At 52.1% G+C, this 25,138-nt stretch overlaps 2 protein-coding genes across 5 annotated transcripts; both read right to left on the minus strand.

Moving 5' to 3' along the window:
* Window positions 1-3,649: 3,649 nt before the first annotated feature.
* DYRK1B (dual specificity tyrosine phosphorylation regulated kinase 1B) lies at window positions 3,650-11,887 on the minus strand. Of its 3 annotated transcripts, XM_054540429.2 has the most exons (12): window positions 11,472-11,876; window positions 10,009-10,172; window positions 8,879-8,998; window positions 8,590-8,778; window positions 8,093-8,240; window positions 6,609-6,895; window positions 5,823-5,969; window positions 5,598-5,738; window positions 5,267-5,302; window positions 4,987-5,182; window positions 4,483-4,589; window positions 3,650-4,389 (listed from the first exon to the last, which is right to left on the minus strand). In XM_054540429.2, the coding sequence occupies exons 1-12, from the start codon at window positions 11,548-11,550 to the stop codon at window positions 4,018-4,020; spliced, it is 1,986 nt and encodes a 661-aa protein (XP_054396404.1). In that variant the 5' UTR covers window positions 11,551-11,876; the 3' UTR covers window positions 3,650-4,017. The 3 variants fall into 3 exon arrangements, with proteins under 3 accessions (XP_054396404.1, XP_054396403.1, XP_054396405.1); XM_054540428.2 differs by having other exon boundaries at window positions 4,987-5,302; window positions 11,472-11,887; XM_054540430.2 differs by lacking the exon at window positions 5,267-5,302 and having other exon boundaries at window positions 11,472-11,873.
* Window positions 11,888-12,664: 777 nt separating this feature from the next.
* FBL (fibrillarin) lies at window positions 12,665-24,641 on the minus strand. 2 transcript variants are annotated; one of them, XM_002829219.5, is made up of 9 exons: window positions 24,504-24,641; window positions 18,813-18,989; window positions 18,610-18,711; window positions 18,429-18,523; window positions 17,236-17,406; window positions 15,919-16,051; window positions 14,764-14,876; window positions 12,875-13,020; window positions 12,665-12,769 (listed from the first exon to the last, which is right to left on the minus strand). In XM_002829219.5, exons 1-9 carry the CDS (start codon window positions 24,511-24,513, stop codon window positions 12,745-12,747), a joined length of 972 nt encoding a protein of 323 aa, XP_002829265.1. In that variant the 5' UTR covers window positions 24,514-24,641; the 3' UTR covers window positions 12,665-12,744. The 2 variants fall into 2 exon arrangements, with proteins under 2 accessions (XP_002829265.1, XP_009230864.1); XM_009232589.4 differs by having other exon boundaries at window positions 18,816-18,989; window positions 24,504-24,628.
* Between the last annotated feature and the right edge of the window lie 497 nt (window positions 24,642-25,138).

The raw sequence follows: 25,138 nt of genomic DNA on the forward strand, positions 1-25,138 counted from the left end.
TCAATTCCCCACAGAGAAGCCAGAGGAGTCTTTTAAAGTACACTTTAGTATGAAGAATTTTAGAAGGAAACACACACACACACACACACACACACACACCTGACCACGCTCCCATCCCCAGCTTAAAATTCTACAACTTCCCACTACATGTGGGGTAAACACCCAAACTCCTTATGGCATACACAAGGTCTGACCTCTTGCTCTGCATCAGCCTCTAGGCTCCAACCATCACAAACTCTTATCTCTTAAAGGAGTTAATGCCTACTCCTTCCTCATTTCCTAGGATCTGGATTTGATTTCCTATCAAGTGTTCTCATAACACTCTCTACCTTTCTTGGTAATCTCACACATGTGATTATTTGATAGTCTAAATTACCATCCCTATTACTGTAGGTTCTATGGGGGTAGGGAAATATTTTGTTCTCTGCTGTGTTCCCAATGCTGAGTAGAAAGAGGCAAGGTGAAATACTTGTTGAATGTCTTGAACCCTCAGAAAACTTTAAGGCAGCCCCTTGGAGTTCTGTAGAAAGGGCATCAGCAGAGTCCCCAGCATGCTGGGATCCAGATGTGTGTTCTTCAATAGTTTATTTGATAAGTAGTTACTGAGCCCTAACTGTGTGCCAAGCACTTTTCTATGTGTTGGTGATACGGAGGAAGTAGACAAAAGCTCCTTCCCCCATGAAGTCAACAGTCTCCTAGAGGTAAGGGTCAGGGGAGACAGACCATAAACATAGATAAATTCTATAGAGTGTTAAACAGTAATATGATTAATGCTGAGGATAAAGTTAAAGAAGCAAAGATAGACGTGACTATAAGTGGTACAATTTTAGAAGGGTGGTGAGAGAAGATCTCAGGAAGGCAGTGACATCTCAGGGGAGACCTAAAGAGGAAGGAACAAGTCTGGGCTATTTGATAGATGAGTTCTTCAGGCAAAGAAAAGAGCAAGTGCAAAGGCCCTCCGGCCAGTGTGACTGGAGCACAGGGAGTAAGGAGAGTAGATGATGTCAGAGAGATGATGAGGGCAGACAATGCAGCGCCTTGCAGAGGACTCTGGGTTTTACCCTGAGCGAGATGGAGCCTTGGAAGTGTTCTGAGCAGGGGAGGGATATGACCTGATACAGGTGCTCACAGCATCCCTCCAGCTGCATGTAAGGAACACTCTGAGGGCAGGGGTGAGAGCAGAGAGATCACTGAGGAGCCTGCCATAATGGTCTGTGAAGGAGATAAGGGTGGACAGGAGTGAAGGTGGGGAGAAGTGGTCAGGTATATTAGCTGACAGACATGAATATAAGACAGGAAGAGGAGTAAAGGACAATTCCAGTGGTTTGGGCCTGGAGAGGATGGGGGGAGCATTTTTTGAGATGAACATGGGGGGAAAAAATTTGGGGGGAAAGGAGCAGGAGCTCAATTCGATCAAAATTACTCTGGAGATACCTCTAGATTACCAACAGGTATGAGGAAGGCAGCCAGTCAGGAGCTCAGGGGAGAGATTCTGGGATGGACATCGAAATGTGACACATAATGGGAGGCCGAGGCAGGCAGATCACAAGGTCAAGAGATCAAAACCATCCTGGCCAACATGGTGAAATCCAGTCTCTACTAAAAATACAAAAATTAGCTGGGCATGGTGGTGGGTGCCTGTAGTCCCAGCTACTCGGGAGGCTAAGGCAGGAGAATCGCTTGAACCCAGGAGGCGGAGGTTGCAGTGAGCCGAGATCACACCACTGCACTACAGCCTGGCGACAGAGACTCCGTCTCAAAAAAAAAAAAAAAAAAAAAAAAAAAAAATGACATATACATTTCCATGCCTCTTCCAAATTCCTCACAAGACCTACGTGATCTGGCCCTGCTGATGTCTCCTTGGTAAGTTAATGGTACACACACACACACACAAACACACACACACACACACACACACATCCTGGGCCCTCCCCTTCCTAGCTATTGATAATGGTTAAGTTACCTAACCTTTTCTGTCCTAGGTATCATTTACAAACGGGAGATCACATCAGCACCTGCCTCCTAGGATTGTTCATTCAAGACATCAGCCACTGAGCATCTGCTCTATGCGCTGGAGATATCCCTTCCCCACTCCTCTCTGCCTCCCCCTCACACACAGCCTGTCAACCTTCTGGACGTCTCTCCCATCCCCTCTGGCCCTCCCTACGGTGGCTCCTGCCCTGATCCATTCCCAACACCTCTTGCCTAGGAATCTGTCACATCTGCCACCCTGGGTTTCCCGACTCCAGTCACTTTCCCGTTAATCTATTTTCATGTCACAGCAAACTGGGCCGTACCCCTTCCCTACTAAAAATCCTCCCATGGCTCTTCATTGCCCTCAGGACAAAATCCAAGTTCCCTAAATGATCAAGAAAATCTTCCACATCTCATTCATACAGAATTTTCAGTATGATCACCAACACCAGATCACCTGCAGTCCATGTTCACACAACAGGCTGTTTCTCTCTGCCTTTGCGCAAGCCATTCCACCACACCGCCCCCGACCCCCAAAACATCCTTCCGTCTTCAGGTCTCAGCTCAAACAGCTCCTAGTCTTCCGGGATGATCTTCCTACCAGGGTCTCCTCAGGTTCCCACCGCGTTCCATGCCGCCTCCATTAGTGAACATACATAGGTCCGCAACGGGGTCCTTGCCTGTCTCTCCCACTGAGCGGGGCTCCCCGCAAGCCGGGCCAGGAACAGCGGCCAGTGATGTCCGCGTGCTGGGGCCCCTTCAGGCCTCGGCGTCTACTGCCCGCTCCGGAACTGTGAGCGACAACCCGCACGCCCTCCCGGGACGGCGCCGCACCCACCTTCTGCACACCTCGGGAGACGTCAACACCTGCGCCAAAGCCACCCAATCACGGCCTTCTACCTCCTAAATACCATGAACATCCAGGCCCCAGGACCTCAAACTGCTCATTGGCTGCCTGAAAACCCACCCCCAAGCCTGAGAGAAAAGAACTCTGGTTGTTGTAGTTCCCCAACGAACACTGCAGAAAGCGATTGCTAAGTAGAACTCCATTTCCCACAAAGCGCCGCGCCCCAGTGGTGGCAGACAGTACCCTTTGAACTGGGCTCTTGATTGGCCGGTTGGGAGACGTACATTTCCAAATTACCATGGAAACAGGCCCACTTACCTGGAACCCCGGGAAAATCTTTTTGTCTCAGAATCTCAAAACACTTTGTTTCGCGATGTTTCCAAACAGCTGGACAGTACACGTGGGTACAGAGTCTGTACCTATTGTCTGCCTATTCCCCAGATGGCGCCAACAAAGCCTGCTAAGTGTACTCAGCGGCTACTGGACGCCTGCTTGGCATGAGGTGCCACTCCTGTGCTAACTCTGCGGACGCCCTGGCTTATTAGGGCACCTGTTTCCCAGAGACAGGCCAGAGCTGAGCCTTTACCCTTTCAGGGTCTATTTACCCAGGAAAAGGCAAATGTAGGCCAGGATCCTATCCACGATCTATCTAGAAGGCTGGGGCCCCAGACCTGCAGCCCCATGCCTGCAACAAGAGCCACAGCTTCCCCACAAGAGACATCTCCACACCAGAGATCCTCCAGCACCCCCTCCGCAAACCCCCTTCCCCACCATGCCTCTGAGGGTCGGGTGAGGGGAGCCGAGGCCCTGCAAACGCTCAGGCAGGCATGTGAGAAAGCTCTTTACTGGGGGTACAGCGAGGAGGAGCAAGGCCATCTCCCCCTACCTGCCCCCACCCCCTCCTAGGGTCCTGGGGTGAGGGGGGGGGGTCTTCCCTCCACCGGACCACCACTGTCTTTGGTACAATAAATAGAAAAAAAGGGGGAGAGGGGCCCAAGGGTCCAGTCCTTAGTGGGGAGGGAGCGGCCAAAACCCTCTCCTTGACCCCCCTGCCCCAGGCCCCAATCAGTGCAGGCCTCACCCACCCCAGCTGGGTAGCAGCAATTCCAGTCAAGGAGAGAGATGAGGATGGGAGCCCAGGGCCCCCAGATGGGGGAGGGTATGGCTTCAGGAGGGGCCCCAGGGAGGGGGCAGGGTCATGAGCTGGCTGCTGTGCTCTGGGGTACACCACGGAGGCCCAGGTGAGGCCCCAGAGTGGCAGGGTCATCAGGAGGCGGGAGGGGTGGACGACCTCCAGTCATCCGAGTCCGGAGGGCTGAGGCAGCCGGATGCTGGGGGGCAGGCGCTGGGTGAGGTGAGGAGCAGTCAGCAGGGCCACCCACCAGGCTCACATCCATCAGCTCCGGGGGTGGTGGTGAGGTTGGTGATGGGGGACGACCAAGGTATCGGGGCTGGGTGGGTAACTGGGCCCCAGTCCCAGGCAGTGATGAGGCAGAGGCAGGGGCTTGATGTGTCTTGTGGGGCACATCACCCCCTGCCCAGGGCCGCAGCGGCTGGGAGGGTGGGACCTAAAAAAGCAAAGGAGCCATGGGTGACGGAGACCCCGGTCTTTAAGCCCCAGGCACCACCACCCACCTCCAAAGCCCCCAAAACCCCATTACCTGGGGGCTGTTCATCTCACAGTCTGTGATAGGGGGCCCAGGGCCCCCACAATATCGGTTGCTGTAGCGGTAGGTCCGGTTGTCACTGGAGGAGCCACTGGAGCCTCCTGGAAGTGCCAGGGAGGAGAGGTGAAGGGGCATAAGGTGAGAGAAGGTGGCGAGTAGGTTTTGGGATGGCTGAGTGAAGTTCATGGCCCAGGCTCAGGTTTAGGCTTCAAGATCAGAGCCCATCTGAAGAACCGGGCCCAATTTTGAGATTCTGAGTTGGAATTCAGTTTTGGGTTTGAGAGTCAGAACCAGTTTCAGGGATCTGAGCCCAAGCCCACTTTCAGAGATTGTGTCAGGGCCAGCTGGAGCTCTCCCATCCCACACGTCATCTTAGAGTTCAGGATCAGACAGTTTCGGAGCTCTTGTGTGAAGACCCAGTAACCAGGTCCCCCCAGGACAGGCCAAACCTGACCAGCCCCCACCCGTTGTACCCCATTTGGGCACCTGGGCACCCACCAGAACTGGAGATGGAGCTGGCGGTGCTGGAAGAGGGGCAGGTGTCGAGGGGCGCGGGCGAGGTGGAGGCACTGCTGCCTGCCGGGCCCGTGTTGGTGGCCTCGTCGGCCGTGCGGCGGAAGAAGCCGTGCTGCAGAGCCCCCAGGGGGCTGATGCGGGCGGCAGGCTCATACTCCAGCATGCGCAGCACCAGGTCCTGGAAGCGGAGGTAGTCGGCGGGGCTGTGGCCCGGCTCCCCCGCCCGCCGGCCCCCGGGCCCGCCCGTCTGCACGCCCAGCACCTCCTGCAGCCGCCGTGTCCCGGGGCCCTGGTAATCCTGGCAGGGAGGGGGTGGGAGGGGGGGCAAGAGAGTGGCCGTCAGTGGGCAGGAGGGGCAGGGAGACACACACGGGGAAACAGAGGCACAAGAGAGAAAGTGGAAAGAAAAGCTAAGAGTTGTGGGGTGGGAAGGAGAGACGGGAGATGGGGTGGGCAGGGGAGGAAGGAAAGGACAGACAAAGGGGAGTGGAAGGAAGGGAAAGACACAAGGGAGAGGGAGCAGGGGGAGAGAGCCCCAAGTGTGAGTGAGGGGCCAACGGGGTGGGAGGAGTGGCATGGGGCAGGGGCCGCACCTTCCTGAGTTCTTTTGTCCTTCGTAGGGTCCAGCCACCCCCAGGCAGCCGTTCAAAGTACTTGCGAGCCTTGGGCGCCTGGTCCAGCATGGCGGCTGGCGGGATGCCCAGCACCTCCACAATGCGGTTCATCTGGTCGACCTGTGAGCAGGCAGGCGTCAGGGTCATCAGGCCAGCCAGGCGCCACCCCCTCCACCTCCAGCACACCCCTTCCTGGGGGCACACCTCATTGGAGCCACTGAAGAGGGGCTCTCCGGTGTGCATCTCCACAAGGATGCAGCCCAGGGACCACATGTCAATGGCCAGGTCGTAGGGTGTGCCCAGGAGCACCTCAGGTGAGCGGTAGAAGCGGCTCTGGATATACTGGTAGATCTGGGAAAAGGGTAATCGTCAAGGGTCCCAGCCTCCCCTACTGGTCCCACTGACATCCCCAAAGCTAAGAGGACCCAACTGAGAACAGGCTTCTTGCTGACAAAATGGGGACTGAGGTTCCAAATCCTGCCATTATCAGCATCAGTTTTCTGGGAGCCACTGGTGCCATCTTATTTATCAATCTGGGAAGTCTGCTGGCCTAGACAGACCCTGATCTCCACCCCCAACCCTGATCCTGGGCCCTTCTGGTCACCAGGCAGAGGCTGACATTCCACCAGCCCTATACCATTGTCACTTTTAGGGGCAGCTCACACAGAGCTGCAAAGTTGAAGCCTTCCACCTCCATCCCCAGCTTTAAGAACAGAGAATACAAAAACTTAGCGAGGCAGCACCCCTGGCTCAAATCCAACCCAACTTCACCCTGTTCACATCTGGCAGCTTCAAAATGGGCCCTGCCCCTCAGGCTTCACCCTTCCCATCCTAATGGGCAGTATATCCACACCCCCACCCCAAGCATTATCCCTTAGTTCCCACGGCTCCTAATAATCCCATCCCAGCCAAGCCCCGCCCCTAAGCCTCCCGTTGGCTCTGCCCCACCCAAACTACTAGCCCTGCTCCCAGGACCGGGCCGCCCCTTACCCTCTGGCCAAGCTGGCAGGAGCTGCCGAAGTCCACGATCTTGATGGCGCTGCGCTTGGGGTTGCACAGCAAGATGTTTTCGGGCTTGAGGTCGCAGTGAATGATGCTGAGCTCAGGTGTGGCCAGAAAGAGCAGTGCCGTGCAGAGCTGCTGCGCCAGCTTCCGGGTCAGGTTCAGCGAGACGCCGCGGAAGTGGGTGTTGCGCAGGAGGTCGTATAGGTTGTAGGACAGCAGCTCAAACACCAGGCACAGGTGGTTCCGGAACATGAAGTGCCGCTTCAGGTGTACTGCGGGGGAGGGGAGGAAATGGGCCAGAGAAGAAACGGCTCAGAGAGGGCAGGTGGCGGCCTGGGGTCATACAATGCTCTTTGATTACTGGCCACACTGTGCTGTGCCCACGGGTACCATCTGCTAGTCAGAATCTTTTTATCTAACAAACAACTAGATTCACACAGGAAGCTCATGCTCTTTCCAAGTAACACTGCTTTCATCTCCCTTGCATTCACTTTTGTGTCAAAGGACACTGGTTTTCCATTTACTTTAAGGATGTACGTTTTCCTTTTAAACGAAACCATTTTAAAATCCACTTGCTGTTTATGATTATGTTGTGATGTTTATGTCCATGAGGAGTAATCAGTTTAAGGGAGGAGAAAGACTGGCACAGATGTTAAGAGTAACAGCTCTGGAGTCCACGACCTCATCAAATTATAGCTCAATTAGTACAAACTGCCACCTCACGCAAGTGACAGCACTTGAATGCCTGGGTTTCTTTTTTCCTTTCTTCTTCGTTTTTGTTGTTGTTGTTGTTAGGTTTGGTTTTTTGTTTGTTTTGGGATTTTTTTTTTTTTTTGAGATGGAGTCTCGCTCTGTCACCAGGCTGGAGTGCAGTGGCATGGTCCCAGCTCACTGTAACCTTCGCCTCCCAGGTTCAAGCGATTCTCCTGCCTCAGCCTCCTGAGTAGCTGGGACTACAGGCGCATGCCACCACATCAAGCTAATTTTTTCACATTTTTAGTAGAGACGGGGTTTCACCATATTGGCCAGGATGGTCTTGATCTCTTGACTTCATGATCTGCCCACCTTGGCCTCCCAAAGTGCTGGGATTACAGGCCTGAGCCACTGCGCCCAGCCTGTTTTGTTTGTTTTACTGAAGAAGAAATTAGGATGGAGGCCCGGGTTTCTTATCTTCAAGATGTTGGTAATAATGCCTTTCCCCTTATGGGCTGCGGTGAGTTAACTTCCAAGTGCTTCCAAGAGAGCCTGGCCCTTGGTGAGCACTCAGTAACCTCTGACCATTACCAAGTAAATAGGACAAAAATCATAAAAGCAGCAGGAGAATCACTGATGTCAGTGAAACACAGACCAAACCCTGCTCTGAAGACATCAGCCTCCTCCTGAGGGTAGGGCAGGGATGTGACCCATCCCTACTGGCTCCAGCTCCCGCTATCCCGGGTGCCCACAGCCCTGCCAGTACCGGGCCTCACCTATATAGTACTTCATCTCCGTGTCATGCTGGTTCATCAGCTCCAGCAGCCGCAGCTCAATCTGGGCCTGGTTCAGGAAGGCCTTTTTGTTCTTGATGATCTTGATGGCCACGAGCTCCTGGGTCTGATGATCATAGGCTTTCACCACCTGTTGGGGCAGGGCATGTCACGAAGAAAGGGGTGGGAGCAGGGCAGAGCCAGGCACCATTCTTCTCCCTCCAGGCAAGGAGACCCACCAAGAACACTATGCATACTTCACAGCTGAGTGCGCGCCATTAGTCAGGCACTGGTGTAAACACTGGACGTGAAATAACGTAACGACCTTATGTTGAGTCTTGTTATTTAAACTATTTTACAGAAAAGGCAACTGAGGCACAGGGAAACTAAGTGGGCTAGGGTGAGCGGCCCAGCATGGGACTTGAAGCCACTGAACCACTGGGTGTGTGGGTCAATGTTAGTGGGACCCTGGATCAGGGTGGGAGGGGGGTGTCCCACACCTGGCCAAAGGAGCCTTTGCCAATGAGCGAGTCAATCTCGTAGCGCTCCAGCCAGCGCTCGCCACTGCGCACGATGTAGTCATGGTTGTCGTCATCATAACCATGGTTCAGGACCTTCTTCTCCTTCTTGTTGCTCGAATCCTGGGGTGGCGCCTGCTGGGCCCGCCGCTTCTTCTTCGCATAGTATACCTGTCCAGCCAGCCAGCCACGAGATGGGGACTGGTGAGTGACTCATGCCAGCAGCCAAGACCCTCGGCACCCAGCCCAGGATCCCCCAGCCCCTGCCCACCTCATTGATGTGCTTGTAGGTCTTGATGAGGTCCACAGAGAGCTTACGCAGCGGGGCTGAGGTTGCATCCCGGAAGGCCAGGGGCAGCCTCCGAGGCAGTAGCCGCACATCAGGCAATACCTGCAGGGCAGGGTGAGGGGTGGGTACTGAGGACGCGCCTTCACCTCTGACCTCAAGAGGAAGAACTGTAATGGCTGCTGGCACATCATGTATTTGGTTGCTGTCTGTATTTGTTCCACCTCTCTAGGAAAGCAACTCCCCCAGGGCTGAGACTTTCTCTTGTTCTTACTGTACCTCCAGTGCCTACAGCAGGGCCTGGCACACAATGGATGCTCTTAGAGATCTGTGGTGTGAATGAGTGAACTCTGACCTTTCACCCCTCACCTTTACCCCTTTCTGAACCTCAGAGGGAGAGATCATACGGAAAACCTGGGCTCTGTTCCTCCCCATTCTTCACTTTGAAGCCAGCCATTTTGGGTATCCTCTGAAGTACCTCTATCTCAATTTAATCTCATCCCTTGGGCCTCAACCCATACCCCCACCAACTCTTTGCACAGTTCTTTCACCCCAAGGCTCTTGGATCTGGATCTGGCCCCGGACCTCCCACTCCATCCTGCTTCAAGCTCTGCATGTCACTGCCTTCACTGCCTCTAGCCTTGGAGAGCTTTGCCCTCACCACCCATGCCTATTGGCCTCAAGACCCTTTAGACTCAACCCCCCTCCCCATTCACCCAATCCAGATCTTTCACTCTGAACTTTTCTTAGTGAGCATTTATTGGGTATTTACTATGTGCCAGGCACCATTCTAAGTGTTTTACATGCATACCATTAACTCATTTAATCCTCACAACAACCCTGTGAGATAGGTATCATTATTGGCCCCATTTCACAGAACAGAAAACTCAAGTATGGAGAACCTAAGGAATTTAACCACTGGGTCAGGATTTGAACCCAGCCTCTCCAAACCCTGACTCTGCCTGAAAACTCCTCTGTTATTTTCCAATCCCATGGGACCCATTATGCGCCCAGAAGAATGTCTTGGGCAACCACACTACCTTTTGGTCTGGAGACCCTTCCATCCCCAGCCTCCCCCTACCACCACGCAGGTGAGGAGCCAGCTGAACGCGTACCTGCGTGTGCTCCTGGGGCCCTGGGAAGCCAGAGAAGGGACCATGGCCCGGTGGGACGGCCATGGTGGGCTCAGAGGGCCGCAGGGGAGCGAGGCCTGGAGCGGGAGCCCGGCCGGGGGGCGCCTTCTTGCATCCTGCACCTCGGCTGCCACCGCCGCTGAGACCTGAGAGCAGACAGGAGGTGGGAAAACAACATGGAACAAGGGGGTATGTGAATAGTGCCAGGCGGGGAAGAGGTGGACATGAGAAAGGCAGGGCACAGAGAGAAGAGGAAAAGGGCACAACGGAGCAGCAGATAGCAATGAAGAGAAGGGGCAGAGAAGTGGCAGCCAGGTTGGGGGGGGGGGGTGGCACAGCAGTCCCTCAACAAATAATGATCAAGTAAATGATTAAGGCAGCACAAAGAGAACACATAAAAGACAATGATTGGGGGCCAGGCAGGGGTCGATATGAGCCATCACAGGGAAAGGACAGGGAGACACCAATAATTCAGAGGAGGAAAAGAGAAAAGAAACCACAGACAGTATGCAGAGGAGTAGGCTTCATTCTTTTCTCACTACTCGTGGCCCTCCCCAGGGCCCCTAACACAAGATCCTACTTTCTGTAGTCTTCCCTGAACATCAGGATCTCAGCCCGTAGTACTGCCAGGGCCACTACTTCAAGATCTATCCTTCTCAGTAGATTCCCTCAACCCAGAGAACTCTAGGATTCCCAAACCACATGAGTCTTCCCCTCCCAAACCACAGCAGAGTCCTCTGCAGCCCTAAAACCACATCAGCATCCTTGGGGACCTCCCAACCACACCAAAGTTATCTGAGAACCTCTATAGAACAGAGTCTTATCTCTACAGCTTTCTCATCCACCAGGGCACGATTTTCCTAGGGGACCCTCTCCATATCATGCCAAGACCGCTTCCCTATATCAGGTCCTCCATATTAGGAACCAGCCTTCCAGGTAGTCTCCCTGTACCATATCCCCATTCCCCCTACCACAACAGGGTTCTTCCCCATATTACTCCAATATCCCATCCCAATCAAGGCCCACTCCTCCTGATGGGAGAAGGAGGAGGTGTCTCTTCCCACAGTTTAGAGTGATCATCCTTTTCTCCCCTACACTGCCTCCTTGCCCCCCTACACACACACACACACACCCTAATATTCCTACCACAGACCTTCTCCAGGCACCCCTCTTTATACCAGGGTCATTCCACAACTGTGTCTACTCCTAGAGGGCCTCAAAGCCAAATCCCCAAGTATCACATAGGGTTCTCTCCTCCCAGAGTTGTCAGCTACAACAAAAATCTTCTCCCCATGGGCCACTCTCTCCCCCATGTCAAATCCCTTTCTCCTATTCCATGCCTTGCCACTCCACGACTCCTCCACCCTTGGAGCTTCCCCCCAAAACCACCTCTTCTCCGGGGCCCTCCCACACCAGGACCATCTCTCCCAGCCGCCACCCCCTACCCGGGTCAGGACTGGCGCGGGGCCCACGGGGGGCTGGGGCGCGGTGGGGCCCCCAGTGGGGTGGGCGAGCGGCCAGCATGGCGGCGGTGGCGGCGCTGAAAAGGCGACCGCCTGTCCCTGGCCCGGCCGGCCCCGCGACGGGGAGGGCAAGCGGGACAGGAGGCCCGGTGGGTGACAACAGCAGCCGCCGCTGCCACCGGGGGCGGGGAGAGGAGGGGACAAGGGTCAGCCCAGGGCACGCGGGGGAAGAGTAGAGCAGGTGGACGGGGGAGGGGCGACACGCCCCACCCTGAGTGGCCACCAGCCCCTAGGGACCCGGCGTCCCGCCCCCCACCCAGGAGGCCCTCCTGGGCCTGCCGAGACCGGAAGGCGGGGCCCGACTGAGCTTGGCAATCGGCACCTGCCATGGCAACAACTGTACCATTGGTCGCTGGTGCCAAGAGCTCAGCCAATCACAGCCTAGGGCAGCTGTTGCTAGGCGACGAAGAAGCGGCCCGCGGAGCCGAGCCCAAACAAAGGGCGGGAGTGGGGCCCGGCTACCCCCTCCCAGCCTCCCTCCTGCAACTGCTCCCTCGGGCTTGGCCGGTTCCAGGAATTCAACTATGAATAGCCAGGCAGGGCCCGCACCTGCCCGCCACCCCCCTCCTCTCCTCCCTTGGCCTCGTGCTAAGTCTCACGGCGACGCGAGCAGGGCGGATCCCGTCCTGCCCACCTCCCTGCGACCGCGTGCCGCCCCACCCGTCCCCGCGCCGTTACCTGAAGGAGCGGGCAAGGGGACTCAAACTGCTCGGGGAGCCCGAGCTCAGACCTGCCCACTGGCTGAGGGTATCCGGCGGACGCGGCAAGCCAGGGCCCCGATTACCCAGTAATGCAACCAGCAAAATGGCGACCACAACAAACCGGCCCCCCCACGCCCTGGACTCCGCCCCCATCCCGCCCTCTCCGCTCCCCTCACGTGACCCACACTGACACTCCGCCTGCGCGAGATGGCACCCTTACCTGCACGCATGCGCAGCGAGCTACCAATCCCACCCAAGAACCGAAATCCAGGCTGCCGCTGCGCAAAAGGCAGCTAGAAACGGAGCATGCGCTCTGTGACCCAGTGAGAATTTACCCAACCCCGCAAAATTAACCAAGGGTGCGTCCACCCTGTGTCAGCAGGTCAAGGGGAGGAATGAGCAGCAGACATGGGAGACGGATGAGTCTTTTAATAGAAAAACACACGTGCAACAGTATCAACACACATCTCTCGCAATCCTGACAGCGCTGAACTTCAGTTCTTCACCTTGGGGGGTGGCCTGTGAGAGGAAGATAGGTGATGAAGGAGGGTCCCCAGGATCATGGCACTCGGGGTGCAAGGGACAGAGACGTCTGTCTTGGTGTATTGCTGGGCCCCTGCTCACCTGTACACTCCCACGACCACGGCATGGTCTCTTTCGTATGGCTCAAGGGTCAACTGCTCCTGCGGCTTCATATTCTCCTGTTGCATCTTTTTCACTTCGGAGGCAAACACGGCCTCGGCTGAGGCTGTGGAGTCAATGCAGTTGGCCTAAAGAGGAGAAAGGACTAATGTCTACACCAGGGCTTTGGGCTGTTTTCCTCTTGTGCGCTCTTTAAACCAGATGTTTTCATTATTAATTCAAGTAAAACTCAGTGCTATGGTTCTAATGTGTCCTCCAAAGTTCATGTGTTGGAAACTTAACCCTTAAATGCAACAGAGTTGAGAGGTGGGACCTTTGAGAGATGATTCAGGTCATGAGGGCTCTCCCTTCCTGAAGAGAGTAATGCTATTATCACAAGAGTGGGTTCCTGATTAAAAGGATGATTATGCCCCCTTTCTATCTTGCTCTCATCCTTCTGCCAATGGATTACAGCAAGAAGGCCCTCGCCAGATTCAGTCCTCCAGTCTTGGACTTTCCAGCCTTTGGAACTGGAAGCCAAATCAATTTCCATTCATTATAAATTACCCAGTCTAAGGCTGGGCGTGGTGGCTCACGCCTGTAATCCCAGCACTTTGGGAGGCCGAGGTGGGTCAATCACGAAATCAGGAGATGAGATCATCCTGGCCAACACGGTGAAACCCTATCTCTACTAAAAATACAAAAATTAGCTGGGTGTGGTGGCACACACCTGTAGTCCCAGCTACTCGGGAAGCTGACGCAGAAGAATCGCTTGAACCCAGGAAATGGAGGTTGCAGTGAGCCGAGATCGCACCACTGCACTTCAACCTGGTGACAGAGTAAGACTCCATCTCAAAAAAATAAAAATAAAAATAAAAAAATTACCCAGTCTATAGCATTCTGTGATCGCTGCATAAAATGGGATAAGACACTTGGGTTTAGGAAATGTGATAAAAGGCTTAATTAAAGAAGTTTTTGGCTGGGTGCAGTGGCTCGTGCCTGTAATCCTAGCACTTTGGGAGGCTGAGACAGGCAGATTGCCTGAGCTCAGGAGCCTCCAGACCAGCCTGAGCAACATGGCGAAACCCCGTCTCCACTAAAAATATATAAGTTAGCCAGGTGTGGTGGCACACACCTGTAGTCCCAGCTACTTAGGAGACTGAGGCATAAGAATTGCTTGAACCTGGGAGGCAGAGGTTGCAGTGAGCTGAGATTGTACCACTTCACGGCAGCCTTGGTGACAGAGCGAGACTCTGTCTCAAATTTAAAAAAAAAAAAGAAAAGTTTTTAGTTTGTTTTGGATTTGAAGCAGGAAGCCTTAAACAGTCCTATTTATCTAAAAGCCAGTGCTTAAATTTTATACCCAGGAATTGTTCGGTTTATTTCTACTCCCTCTTCTTTAATAATAGTAATAATGCAGTTGAGAATAAAACAGATGTAGCAAAAGGCTAACAAATGGTGAACCTTGTGAAGGGTGCATGGGAGAGTTCTCCATTATTTCCAAATAAAAATGTTGTGAAAGATGCACCTAGCTTTTATCTAGTATCTATTCTATGCCAGGATCTTTTCTAAACGCTCCATATTATACTGACTAATTTGATCCTGTCATCCACCCTGAAAAAGACTAGACTAGTATTTCTATTTCATAAGTGAGGAAACTGAGGCATATAGGTTAAGTAACTTGCTCAGTCACACAGCAGGCTGGAATTAAACTCAGATGGTCAGACTCAATTTGGCACTTGACCACTGCACTCTCCTGCCTCTTTAAATCCAAAGCTATAGTTTTGCAGACTTGGCCCCTCTGTTTTGGGTGGCTATTTGACAGATACAGATAGAGAAGATACCTCCCTAGAACACTGCCACCCCATCTCAGACTCTTCCAAACCCCGCACCTTAATGGAAATCACAAAGTGTCCTCCATTACGCAGGAAGGTGTGGGCATTCAGGGCCACAATCCGGGTCTGGTCTGGCTGGGCCACATCAGCAAAGATCACATCCACCATTGCTAAGGAGAAAGGAGCAGCAGTTAAAAGTTGGAGTCACAGGGATCACCCCAGATCCTCCCATGGGGCCTATGCCCATCACCAGCAGGTTCCTGGGAGATTCTCCCTGCCTCCAGTTTCACTCCCCACCTCCACTGGTCCCCCTCCCTCCAGTGTCCCAAGATGAGTCCAAAACCCACAGTCACATCATTCATCCACTCTTCTTGTAAACCATGGTTGCCACCTACTCTGTGGCCAGCCCTGGGCCGGGCGTGGGGGACATAGAGACGAGTCAGACCCGGACCCTGCCCTCGAGACGCTCCCGGGTCTGGTGGGGAGACAGACACGTCATCAAAAAGACAAGTAAGAGTGAGTGAGCACTTATAGGCAAGAGTGTCCGCAGGACTGTGAAATGAAAACAAGTTGCAGAACAAAGGGGATGGTATGAGTGCATGGGAAAAATAAAACACAGAAAGAAAAAGGAGCAGAATGAAAAATAATGTTTGTAAGGCAGTGTGACTTTTCAAAAATGAAAAGGTGGTATAATGAAAACTGATTATTTAAAACCTGGGAAAAGGAGACATCAAATTGTTCTCATCAGTTACTTCTCGGGGTGGTTTATAAGGCTTTTCAACTTTTATATTATACCTTTGAATGTTTTTTTAAACCAAGTAATTAATATTCACAGTGAGCACCTCCAGATCAAGCCATGCTTAGTTTTCTGGGCTATGCTCTCACCAGACAACGATAAGGACCCCCAAAAGGAGGCTTTTTATGCAGGGGCAGTGTAATAAATACAGGACGCAGGAAGTACAGGAGACCTAGGAGATGGGGGGGAGACTGAAGGAGAGGAGGTTGGCCCTCCAAGGGTGGCTTCCAAGACTCTGAAGCCAAGCTGCCACCTCCACAACCTCACCTAGCTCCCCTTACCCCTTTCTATTCCTGCAGACTCAAGAGGTCTGCTCATCCACTCCAACTCCATCCGAATCAGAGGTCCACTGGCTTCTTCCAGGAAGCCTGCGGTGGCCTGTCTTACCCCACCGGGGCCACCCCCAGACCCCTCACCGATGAGCATGCGGTATTTGTGCGGGTGTCGAGCATCCTCGATCACAGGAATGATGTTGGTCCTCTTCTTGGCCAAGTTAATGAGGTCACGGCCAGAGCGGTGGGAGAACTCGACTGCATAGACTAGACCATCCTAAAATAAATTAAAAATTAATGAACAGTGATGCTAGTTCTCATGCATGGAGTGCCTACTTTAGGCCCATACACTATACACAGCATCTCTTCCAACCCCCAAATCAAAACCCTACCATATAATGACTATTGTTATCATGTCCATTTTTCACATGAATAAACTGAGGTCCAGACATAAAGTCACTGGCCAAGGGTTATTCAGCAAGTAGCAAAAGTACCCAATCCCATCTGCCTGAGAGCCCAGGTTCCCAATAGAGGCTTAAAACCAGGAAGCCAAGGCACAGAGATGATGTAACAATGGGCCAACCACTGCTCTAAGCACCTTTCAGAAATTAACTCATTTAATCTTCACAAGTCTATGTTCCAGACAGGTAAACTGAGGCTTGGATGGGTTAGGTAACTTGCCTGATTAAAGTCTGAGGTTTTTGTTTTTTTTTTTTTTTTGAGTCTCGCTCTGTTGCCCAGGCTGGAGTGCAGCTGTGCGATCTCAGCTTAGTGCAACGTCCGCCTCCTGGGTTCAAGCAATTCTCCTGTGTCAGCCTCCCGAATAGGTGGGACTACAGGCACACGCCACCACACCCAGCTAATTTTTGTATTTTTAGTAGAGACGGGGTTTTACCATGTTGGTCAGGCTGGTCTCAAACTCCTGACCTCAGGTGATCCACCTGCCTCGGCCTCCCAAAGTGTTGGGATTAAAGGCATGAGCCACCTCGTCTGGCCAAAGCCTGAGGTTTTAAGGCACTACACTTAACAGCTTATAAACACGTAAAGTAACAAAGGGTAACAGAGTGGGACACGTGGGTGCCAGGGGCCCTCTAAATGGGAAGCCTATACAGGCTCAGAAACCATGAGATCTCCTGGTTCTTTCTAAAGAAACCAGAAGAGCAGGTTTTAGCAGCATAAAATTTTAAAGAGGCCCATCAAATCAAATAGTCTGGTATCTATACTCCCAGTTGTCTAAGGTTGGTCACCCCACACCCACGTCTCTTCCCTTGAGGCCAAGAACCCAGGAGTGAGGTTGAGTGACATTATCTGGTTTAAGCCACTCCTTTTACTCACAGGCACTGTGACAGAAAAGGGCCTGGCCCTAAGTCACACAGCACAGGCAAGCAGTCAAACCCTGATATTCCAAGCTGGCAGAGGGGAGGCAGCCTTTACCTCCTGCCTCTCCATCTACTCACTCACCGGACCAACGATGTCAGAGACATGGGAGACCGTGGTGCCCGAGGCAGCCCCGAGGTAGAGAACCTTAGCCCCCGGTTTGATGTGGATCTGGTCCACACCACCCAGGATTGCTGCTGCCAGCTTGGAGCGGAAGGGGTTCCAGGCTCGGTACTCAATTTTGTCATCTCCTTCCTAGATGAGAGATGGGGACGGAAGTCAGTGCTAGGCTCTTCTGCAGGACCTCACTGCCTTTAACCCTAGGACCCTTGAAAGGAACTGGGCTGTCCTATCACTGCACAAGAACTCAACATGAGTAAAGAGCAGTGACCATGCACATGCTGTCGCTGCCCTCTCATGGAGGTGACTAACCCAAAGGGCAGCAACAGAGAATAAACACAAACAGTAACAGTAAAACCAGCACTCGTTCAACAAACATGCACTGTGCCAGCACCTACTGTGTGCCAGACCCTGCTCTAGGCGCTGGGGATACAAAACAAGGATCCCTGCCCAAAAAGTGTAAGTATTCACCGAACTAACTAAATATAACATGGCATATGAGATGGTGACAGGTGTTAAGGAGAGAAGACAAAGCCAGGAGAGAAGATACGAAGTTTGGGAAGCAGGGCAAGGAGGAGGTGAAAATGGGAAAAGGGGCCAGGGAGGGGCTGAAAGGCAGATTCCAAATCAGACCTGAAGGAGGCAAGGGGCCCTTCAAGTTATCTGAGGAAGGACATTCCCACAGAGCGATTAGGAAGGCCCCAAGGCAGGCACGCCCTGGCCTCAAAGAAAATGACATAGGATAACAGGACAGGGGAGGGCGGCGAGGGATGCCTTGACCGGCAGAGTGGTATGAGGCAGCCTGGAGAAGCAGATGATAAGGACGCAGCCTCCCACAGAGCTGGGAGTGGGAACAGCAAGGCCAGGGTGACTGGAGGACACTTGGTCAGAGGGTTAGTGAAGGAGACAAAGCCAGGGGGGGCAGGGAGGGGGAACTAGAATGCACAGGGTCTTGGAGGCCTGAGTGAAGACTCACGAGTCTAACTGGAAGGCAGTGGGGAGTCACAGAAGGCGGATGAGGGAGTAGACAGTGTGGTTTACATATTATGACAATCCTCCAGCTGTCACATGCAGGACACATGGTGAGGGCAGACACAGACTACTGGCTACACCCTCAGCTGCGACCCTGGTGGCTTGGACAGGGACCCAGTTCTCACCGAAATCGAGACTCTCTTCTCTCCATAAACTGATTCCCCAGGGACCAGGTTCTTGGTGACCAGTGCATCTTCCTTTCCTCGACAAATGAAGACACCTGGGTGAGGGGATCAGAGCAGGGGTGAGGACCCCCAGCCTCTCCCTGCCCCGAAGCTCAGCCGGCTCCCTGCCTTCCTCACTCACCCTCATGCCGATGCGGCTCCACCATCACATTCTTCCCCGACTGGTTTCCTCTTTTTCCTCCCCGACCACGACCCCGGTTGCCACCAGAATGGAAGCCTCCACCTATAAAAGAGAGGTACAACAGGAAAGAAAGATCCTGAATCTCTGCCCTCCCCACTCCCCGCCTCAGGAAGACCTCCTCTGTAACCCCTAGCCAATCTTACCACCTCTTCCTCCTCCTCCACCGCCGCCGCCGCCGCCGCCTCCACCTCCTCCTCGTCCACGACCTCTAAAGCCTCCGCCTCGACCTCGGCCCCCGCCAAAGCCCCCTCGGCCTCCACGACCGCCACGGTCACCAAAGCCCCCTCGGCCGCCAAAGCCACCCCCACGGGGACTGAAACCTGTGGGGGAAACAAAATAGGAATCAGGGCAATGAAGCTTAAAAGGTTAAACCACCTTGTACCCAGGAATACCTCTCAGGTGAGAAACCTGAAATACATGTGCCCGTGTACAGCAGAACACATTTCCAAGAATGTCCACAGCAAAAGAAAAGTGAAGACTAACCCAAATGCCCATCAATAGAATGGGCAAATAAAATAGAAGACATTCACAATCAAGATCACGAAAATGACCTTCAGTTATACACAACAGACTAATAAATGTTAAAATCATAATAATTTTTTTTGCTTAGTGCTTTTTTTTTTGAGACAGGGTCTCGCTGTGCCGCCCAGGTTGGAGAGCAATGGCACAATCATAGCTCACCACAGCCTCGAACTCCTGGGCTCAAGCAATTCTCCTGCCTCGGTCTCTGAAGTAGCTAGATTACAGGTGTGTGCCACTACTCCCGTAGTGTAGAGATGGGGGTCTCACTATGTTGCCCAGGCTAGTCTCCAGCTCCTGGCTCAAGTGATCCTCCTGCCTTGGCCTCCTGAAGTGCTGGGATTACAGGTGTCAGGCACCACACCCAGCCACAATCATATTGCCCAAGAAAAGGAGCAAGGGAATGAGAAATGTAAAACTCATGATATTGGTGAATGGGAAGGAGATATTAATATGGGGTTGGGATAGGGGAGTACATGAATAGATGTAGGTTACTGTTAATATCCTGGTTTCCTTGGTTGCATAGCAGATTCACAGAATTCATTCCATGTCAATATTAATTACTGTGAAGAGTGAGCCCTGCATACGAGCACATGCTATGACAATAGGGCCCCCTAGACTCTGCAAATGTCTTCATGCTCTCCCACTCCTGACCTTAGAGCTGGAAGAAAAGTATTAACCCCAGCCCCAAAACAGAGGGGAATACAGGATGATGTCAGCCCTAACTCATCTCCCTGCTTCCAAGCTTTAAGAAGTCCCTCTCAGCTCAGGGGAAAAACAAGAAAAAGCAGAACAAACTGTCATTTAAGGATAGGCTGCACTTTACAAGTAGTTTGCGATTTGTCAATAAGATCGAAATGTTTAAGAAACAATAGACTCAGACAGGCTTTATTCTTACCAGTTCAGGACAGCAAACACCATTAGCACAAAACAATGTTTAAAACAGAACTCTGGTGCTAACAGATTCAATATTTTCTGTGATTTGATTTCAAAAACTCAGAAGTACTAAATCACACAAGTTAAAAAAAAAGTTGGAAAACTAGTGGTTTAAAATTATCTCACATTCTCACATGATGTAATCTATTCAATCATAAGCTTGCTTTTTTTTTTTTTTTTTTTTGAGACGAGTCTCACTCTGTTGCCCAGGCTGGAATGCGGTGGCACGATCTCGGCTCACTGCAAGCTCCACCTCCCGGGTTCACACCATTCTCCTGCCTCAGCCTCCCAAGTAGCTGGGACTACAGGCGCCCACCACCACGCCCGGCTAATTTTTTTGTATTTTTAGTAGAGATGGGGTTTCACCGTGTTAGCCAGGATGGTCTCAATCTCCTGACCTCTTGATCCGCCCGCCTCAGCCTCCCAAAGTGCTGGGATTACAGGCGTGAGCCAGCGAGCCGGTCTTGCTCATGTTTTTTGTAAAGATACATTATGATCTCGTCCTACGAACCCTTCATGCACCTTAATGGTATTAAAGATAAAAAATGTGTCTTAACAGCCATTCCTAATTTAATCTTTAAAAATGAACGGTTTCATTTTCAAAACTCCCAAACATAACCAAAAGTTGTTTACTTTTAATCTTCTACTCCCTCTACAGTCCACTTTTCACACAGCAGCTAATACATGCTATTTTTAAAACAGCAAGTAAGAGCTCATCATGCCCTTGCCCAAATCCCTCCAGTGGTTTTCCACCACATCCAAAATGAAATAAAAATTCCTTTCCCTGGCTTACAAAGCCTGAAATCAAAGCCTAAAATCTTTAGGCTTTAAATTCTGATTTCATTGTTCTGGGCGCAAGGTCTTCCCCTAAAGCTCTCCAGGTGACTCCAAGGTGCAGCCCACATTAAGAATCATCATCCTAAGGATCTGGCCTGTGCTGACTTCCCTGACTTCATTCTCTTTATGCTGGGCCCCATGCTCTTCCCCACCGAGCATACACAGTCCAGCTTCTAAATCTTTACCACATGCTGTTCCCACTGCCCGGCTCCTGCAGACGTGTGCATGGCTCACTCGCTCCTTCACTGCATTCTGGTCTCTGATAAAATGTTAGTTCCCCAGAAGGGCCTACTTTGGCCACAATACCCTTACCCTGCTTTATTTCCCTTCGAATCAATTATCACACATGGCATTTTTAATATTATTACTGCCTGCCTCCCCGACTAAGATCAAGCTCCAAATGGGCAAGGATTTTTAACTGTTTTGGTCACCATCGCATCCCCAAAACCCTGCACAACATCTGGCACAAACTATGGGCTCAATAAATGTTAAATGAGCACTGAGCTGATGATTCTTAAACCCTGGGCCCGGCCTCAAGGAGAAAGCACCTTCTGTTTGTTCAGAAAGCACATGATCCATCAGATGGTGACCAGGGAAGTGCCGGTCACTCCCCTCAAGTATCCCATATGGAGAGATAGGCAATGTTGTTGCCACTCTCAACCCTAGTAAGGAAGGTTCATAGGGGTCTTGAAAATTTCATCTGTAAGACATGGAGACAATACAGTGCCAGGCCACGCGCCGTGGCTCATGTCTGTAATCCCAGCACTTTGGGAAACCCAGGCAGGCGGACAGTTTGAGGCCAGGAGTTCAAGACCAGCCTGGCCAACATAGTGAAACCCTGTCTCTACTAAAAATACAAAAAATTAGCTAGGCGTGGTGGCGCTTGCCTGTAATCCCAGCTACTCAGAAGGCTGAGGCACAAGCATCAATTGAACACAGGAAGTGGAGGTTGCAGTGAGCTGAGATGGTGCCACTGCACTCCAGCCTGGGTGACAGAGAGAGATTCTGTATCAAAAAATAAAAATAAAAAAAATGCAGTGCCCATCCTATAGAGTTGTAAAGATTAAATGACTTGTACACACAAAGCACTTCACATATATACTATCTAGCACCTACTTTGAACATCATCATTCAAACTCAGGGGAAAGAGTCTCCTCTTCCCTCTTCCTGTACCAAATGTACCAAAAGTACCCACTCCTCAGAAAAAACACATGTTCACACAAACTTTTCCAGTTAGTTCTTTTTTCATCTTTCTATTAAAGATGAAAATGTAACTTTTAATAGCTACTCCTAATTTGATCTTTTAAAATGAACAGTTTCCTTTTCAAAACTCCAGAACATAACCAAGAGTTGTTCACTTTTTATCTTCTACTCCCCCTACAGTCCACTTTCCACACAGCAACTAATAAGCGCTGTTTTTGAAACAGCAACTCATGATATCAGCATTTTCTTGCCCAAACCCTCCAACAGTTTTCCAAGGCCAGGACCTTCATTTAGGGGAGATGCCACAGCTAGGCTTATGAAAGTCTTAACCCAGGCCTAACAGAAAGGAAGTATTGGCATGTGCTTGGGGCGGAGTGGGCATGAGTGTAAACTTTCAATCCCAGATACTCAAAACATCTCAATCCATTTCAGGTCCTGGAGCTTTTGGGGAAAAATGTACCAAAAGTACCCACTCCTCAGCAAAAACACATGTTCACACAAACTTTTCCTGTAAGTTCTTTTTTTGGGGGGAGGGGTCCACAAACCCCCTGATTTAAAATCTGCTCTCTTTCCACAGCCTTCTCCATCTCAAAAATGGCAATTCCATCCTTCCGGTTACACACCCCCAAACCCTTGGTTATCCTTGACTCCGCTCACACACCCACATACAATCTGTTGGTTCTGTCTTCAAAAGCATGTAAAACTGTCAGCATGTCCACTGCTCCCATCCTGGTCCACCACACCATCTCCTAGATTACAGCAACAAGCTTCCCACCAGTGTGCCTGCTTCCACTTTTGCCACCCTGAGGTCTTTCACATATCGAAGCAAGAATCCCTTTTAAAAATGTCAGACTGCACCACGCCTCTGCTCAAAAATCTCCCAAAGGGTTGTTTTCTCACTCAGGCTAAAATCCTTACTAAAGAGCTAACACCTGACAACTTTTACAACTTCACATTCTACCACACAATGGAGGAAGGCTGGAAGAAGGGGTATCCTCCATTTATGAGGGAATCACAGACCAGAATGCCTGCAGGCAAGCCAGGATCTCAGCATACCTGGCCTACAATCCCCCACCCCACTTCATCAAGAAATCCCCAAACACGGAAGAGAAAGGGAACTTGGGAGAAGGGCACAGACCCACAAATCTCCTGCCAGGTGACCCCCATCTCTCCACACAAACACACACGCAAAAGAAAAAGAAAGCCTGTACTAGGAAAACAGACCCTTTGGGCCATGGTGGAAATTCTCCAAACTCAATGAAGCAAGTTCTCACACAGATGAGTGGGGGTTGGGCAGGCCAGATAGAGGAAGTGCTCAGACACCACCGAGGATTCTAATTTTGTTCTCTTTGAGAAAGATAAAGGTAACAATTAGAGCCAATACTATTATATGTCAAGCACTGTGCTATTTTTTTTTTAACGTCGCTTAATCCTAACTGGCGCCATTTTATTGATGAGAAAACAGAGGCTCAGAAAAGTAAAGCCACTTGCCCAAGGTCACACAGCAGGCTAAGAAGCTGAGCAAGAGCTGAAACACTGAACTGAGGCCCTTCTGCTGTCAAAGCCAGGACCCCCTCATCATTCCACCGTGAAGGGAGTGGGTTCAGCAGAATCTAGTGGAAAATCGAAAGAATAAAACTACTTACCTCCTGTGACAACCACCCGCCCCACCACCCCACTCTAATGCCAAGCTTGTTAAATCTCGCCCCGGAGGTGGAAATCTTAATCCCCAAATCTCCACTCCATCCCCGGGGATCCGCCCCCCTGTAAGTGCAGAAGGCGGGAAAGTGAGCCGGAGAGCGCCGCACACGGCCAACCGGGGAGTCCTCATCCACTCCGGCCCACTCGGAAAAGCTGGGTTGCGGGATAAGGGGATGGTGGTGGTAGCAGCAACAGGGAAGGCAAATGGGGACTTCCCACACACAGCTCCAGGACCCAAGGTCAGGAACTCTCCATCTCCGACCCACGCCTGATTCCCAAAACACGCCCAGTGATCCAAGACTCCAGATGCCTGGATCCAGACTCTAGCCCAAGACCCTTGAGTGCCGCCTCCTGCCCAATATCCAAAATCCCCATTAGACGGCCTCAATGAGACGAACCCCACGTCAAGACCCCCAATGCCAGGCCCACGGCCTTCTTCGACTCACGACCGTGACCTCTGAAGCCAGTCACAAACCCCTAGACCTGCTGGAATCAGAATCCCCCTTCCCACATGAGACTGGAACCCGTGCTCAGAACCCCTGCCCCCAGGCCAAGGCCCCACCCCTCCGATTCTGGCCTGGCACCCGGACTCCCGCCCGGCCTCCGTCCCTGACCCCGGACCCTCACCCCAGCCTGACCTGGCTTCATGGCGAGCCCTGGTTTGTGCGGCTTCGGAGTCCGCGGCGTTCACAACTCCACGAGTCCGGGGCTTTCGCACGTGGAAAAGAGCGCAGGCGCGCAGGGAGGTACGCCGCGTGACGCAACCACGTAGCCCCGCCCCCGGGCCCCTTCCCCCGCCCGGAGCTGGGCGCACGCGCAGTGGGCGTGGATTCTCGAGCCTATGGAAACGCTGTCCGCTGCCCTCACGCTCTGCTTTCCCAGCCTTTGCCTGTGCAGCGGTCGCCCTGAACTCGCTTCCGGTTTCCTCTTCCCCCGTGCGAGCACCCCAATAATCAGGGCTCATAGCGAGGCCTTCGCACGGGCTGTGCCCTCTTTTGTATTCCTAGCTAAATCCCTCTGGCCCCTGTACACCCAAAAAGTCTTCCCCGATAGGTTTCCGGCTCCAAGAACAGTGACCGACTCTGGGCTTCCATTCATACATCTGAAAAACATTTACAGTGCACCTCGTGTGTACCAGGCGCTGTTCTAGGAGCTGGGAATACAGCGGTGTACGAGACATAAAAATCTCCACTCTCCTGGAGTTCATCTTTTTAATGGAGGAAGTAGACACCAAACATGTTGAATGTTAGAAGGCGATAAGTGCTTTGGAGAA

The sequence above is a fragment of the Pongo abelii genome, chromosome 20 (genome assembly GCF_028885655.2).
Source record: "Pongo abelii isolate AG06213 chromosome 20, NHGRI_mPonAbe1-v2.0_pri, whole genome shotgun sequence".
NCBI lineage: Eukaryota > Metazoa > Chordata > Mammalia > Primates > Hominidae > Pongo > Pongo abelii.

Bases quoted from the DNA above. Each gene is read 5' to 3' on its own strand.
- DYRK1B (XM_054540428.2), bottom strand. From the start codon at position 11,550: ATGCTGGCCGCTCGCCCACCCCACTGGGGGCCCCACCGCGCCCCAGCC. The intron at 10,173-11,471 runs GTAGGGGGTGGC...GTCTGCTCTCAG, and splicing joins CCGCGCCAGTCCTGACCCGG to GTCTCAGCGGCGGTGGCAGC. The intron at 8,779-8,878 runs GTGGGCAGGGGC...CTGGCTGGACAG, and splicing joins CCTACAAGCACATCAATGAG to GTATACTATGCGAAGAAGAA.
- FBL (XM_002829219.5), bottom strand. The intron at 17,407-18,428 runs GTGAGAACTGGG...TCTCTCATCTAG, and splicing joins AGAAGAGAGTCTCGATTTCG to GAAGGAGATGACAAAATTGA. The intron at 13,021-14,763 runs GTGCGGGGTTTG...TCTCCTCTTTAG, and splicing joins ACTTTGTGATTTCCATTAAG to GCCAACTGCATTGACTCCAC.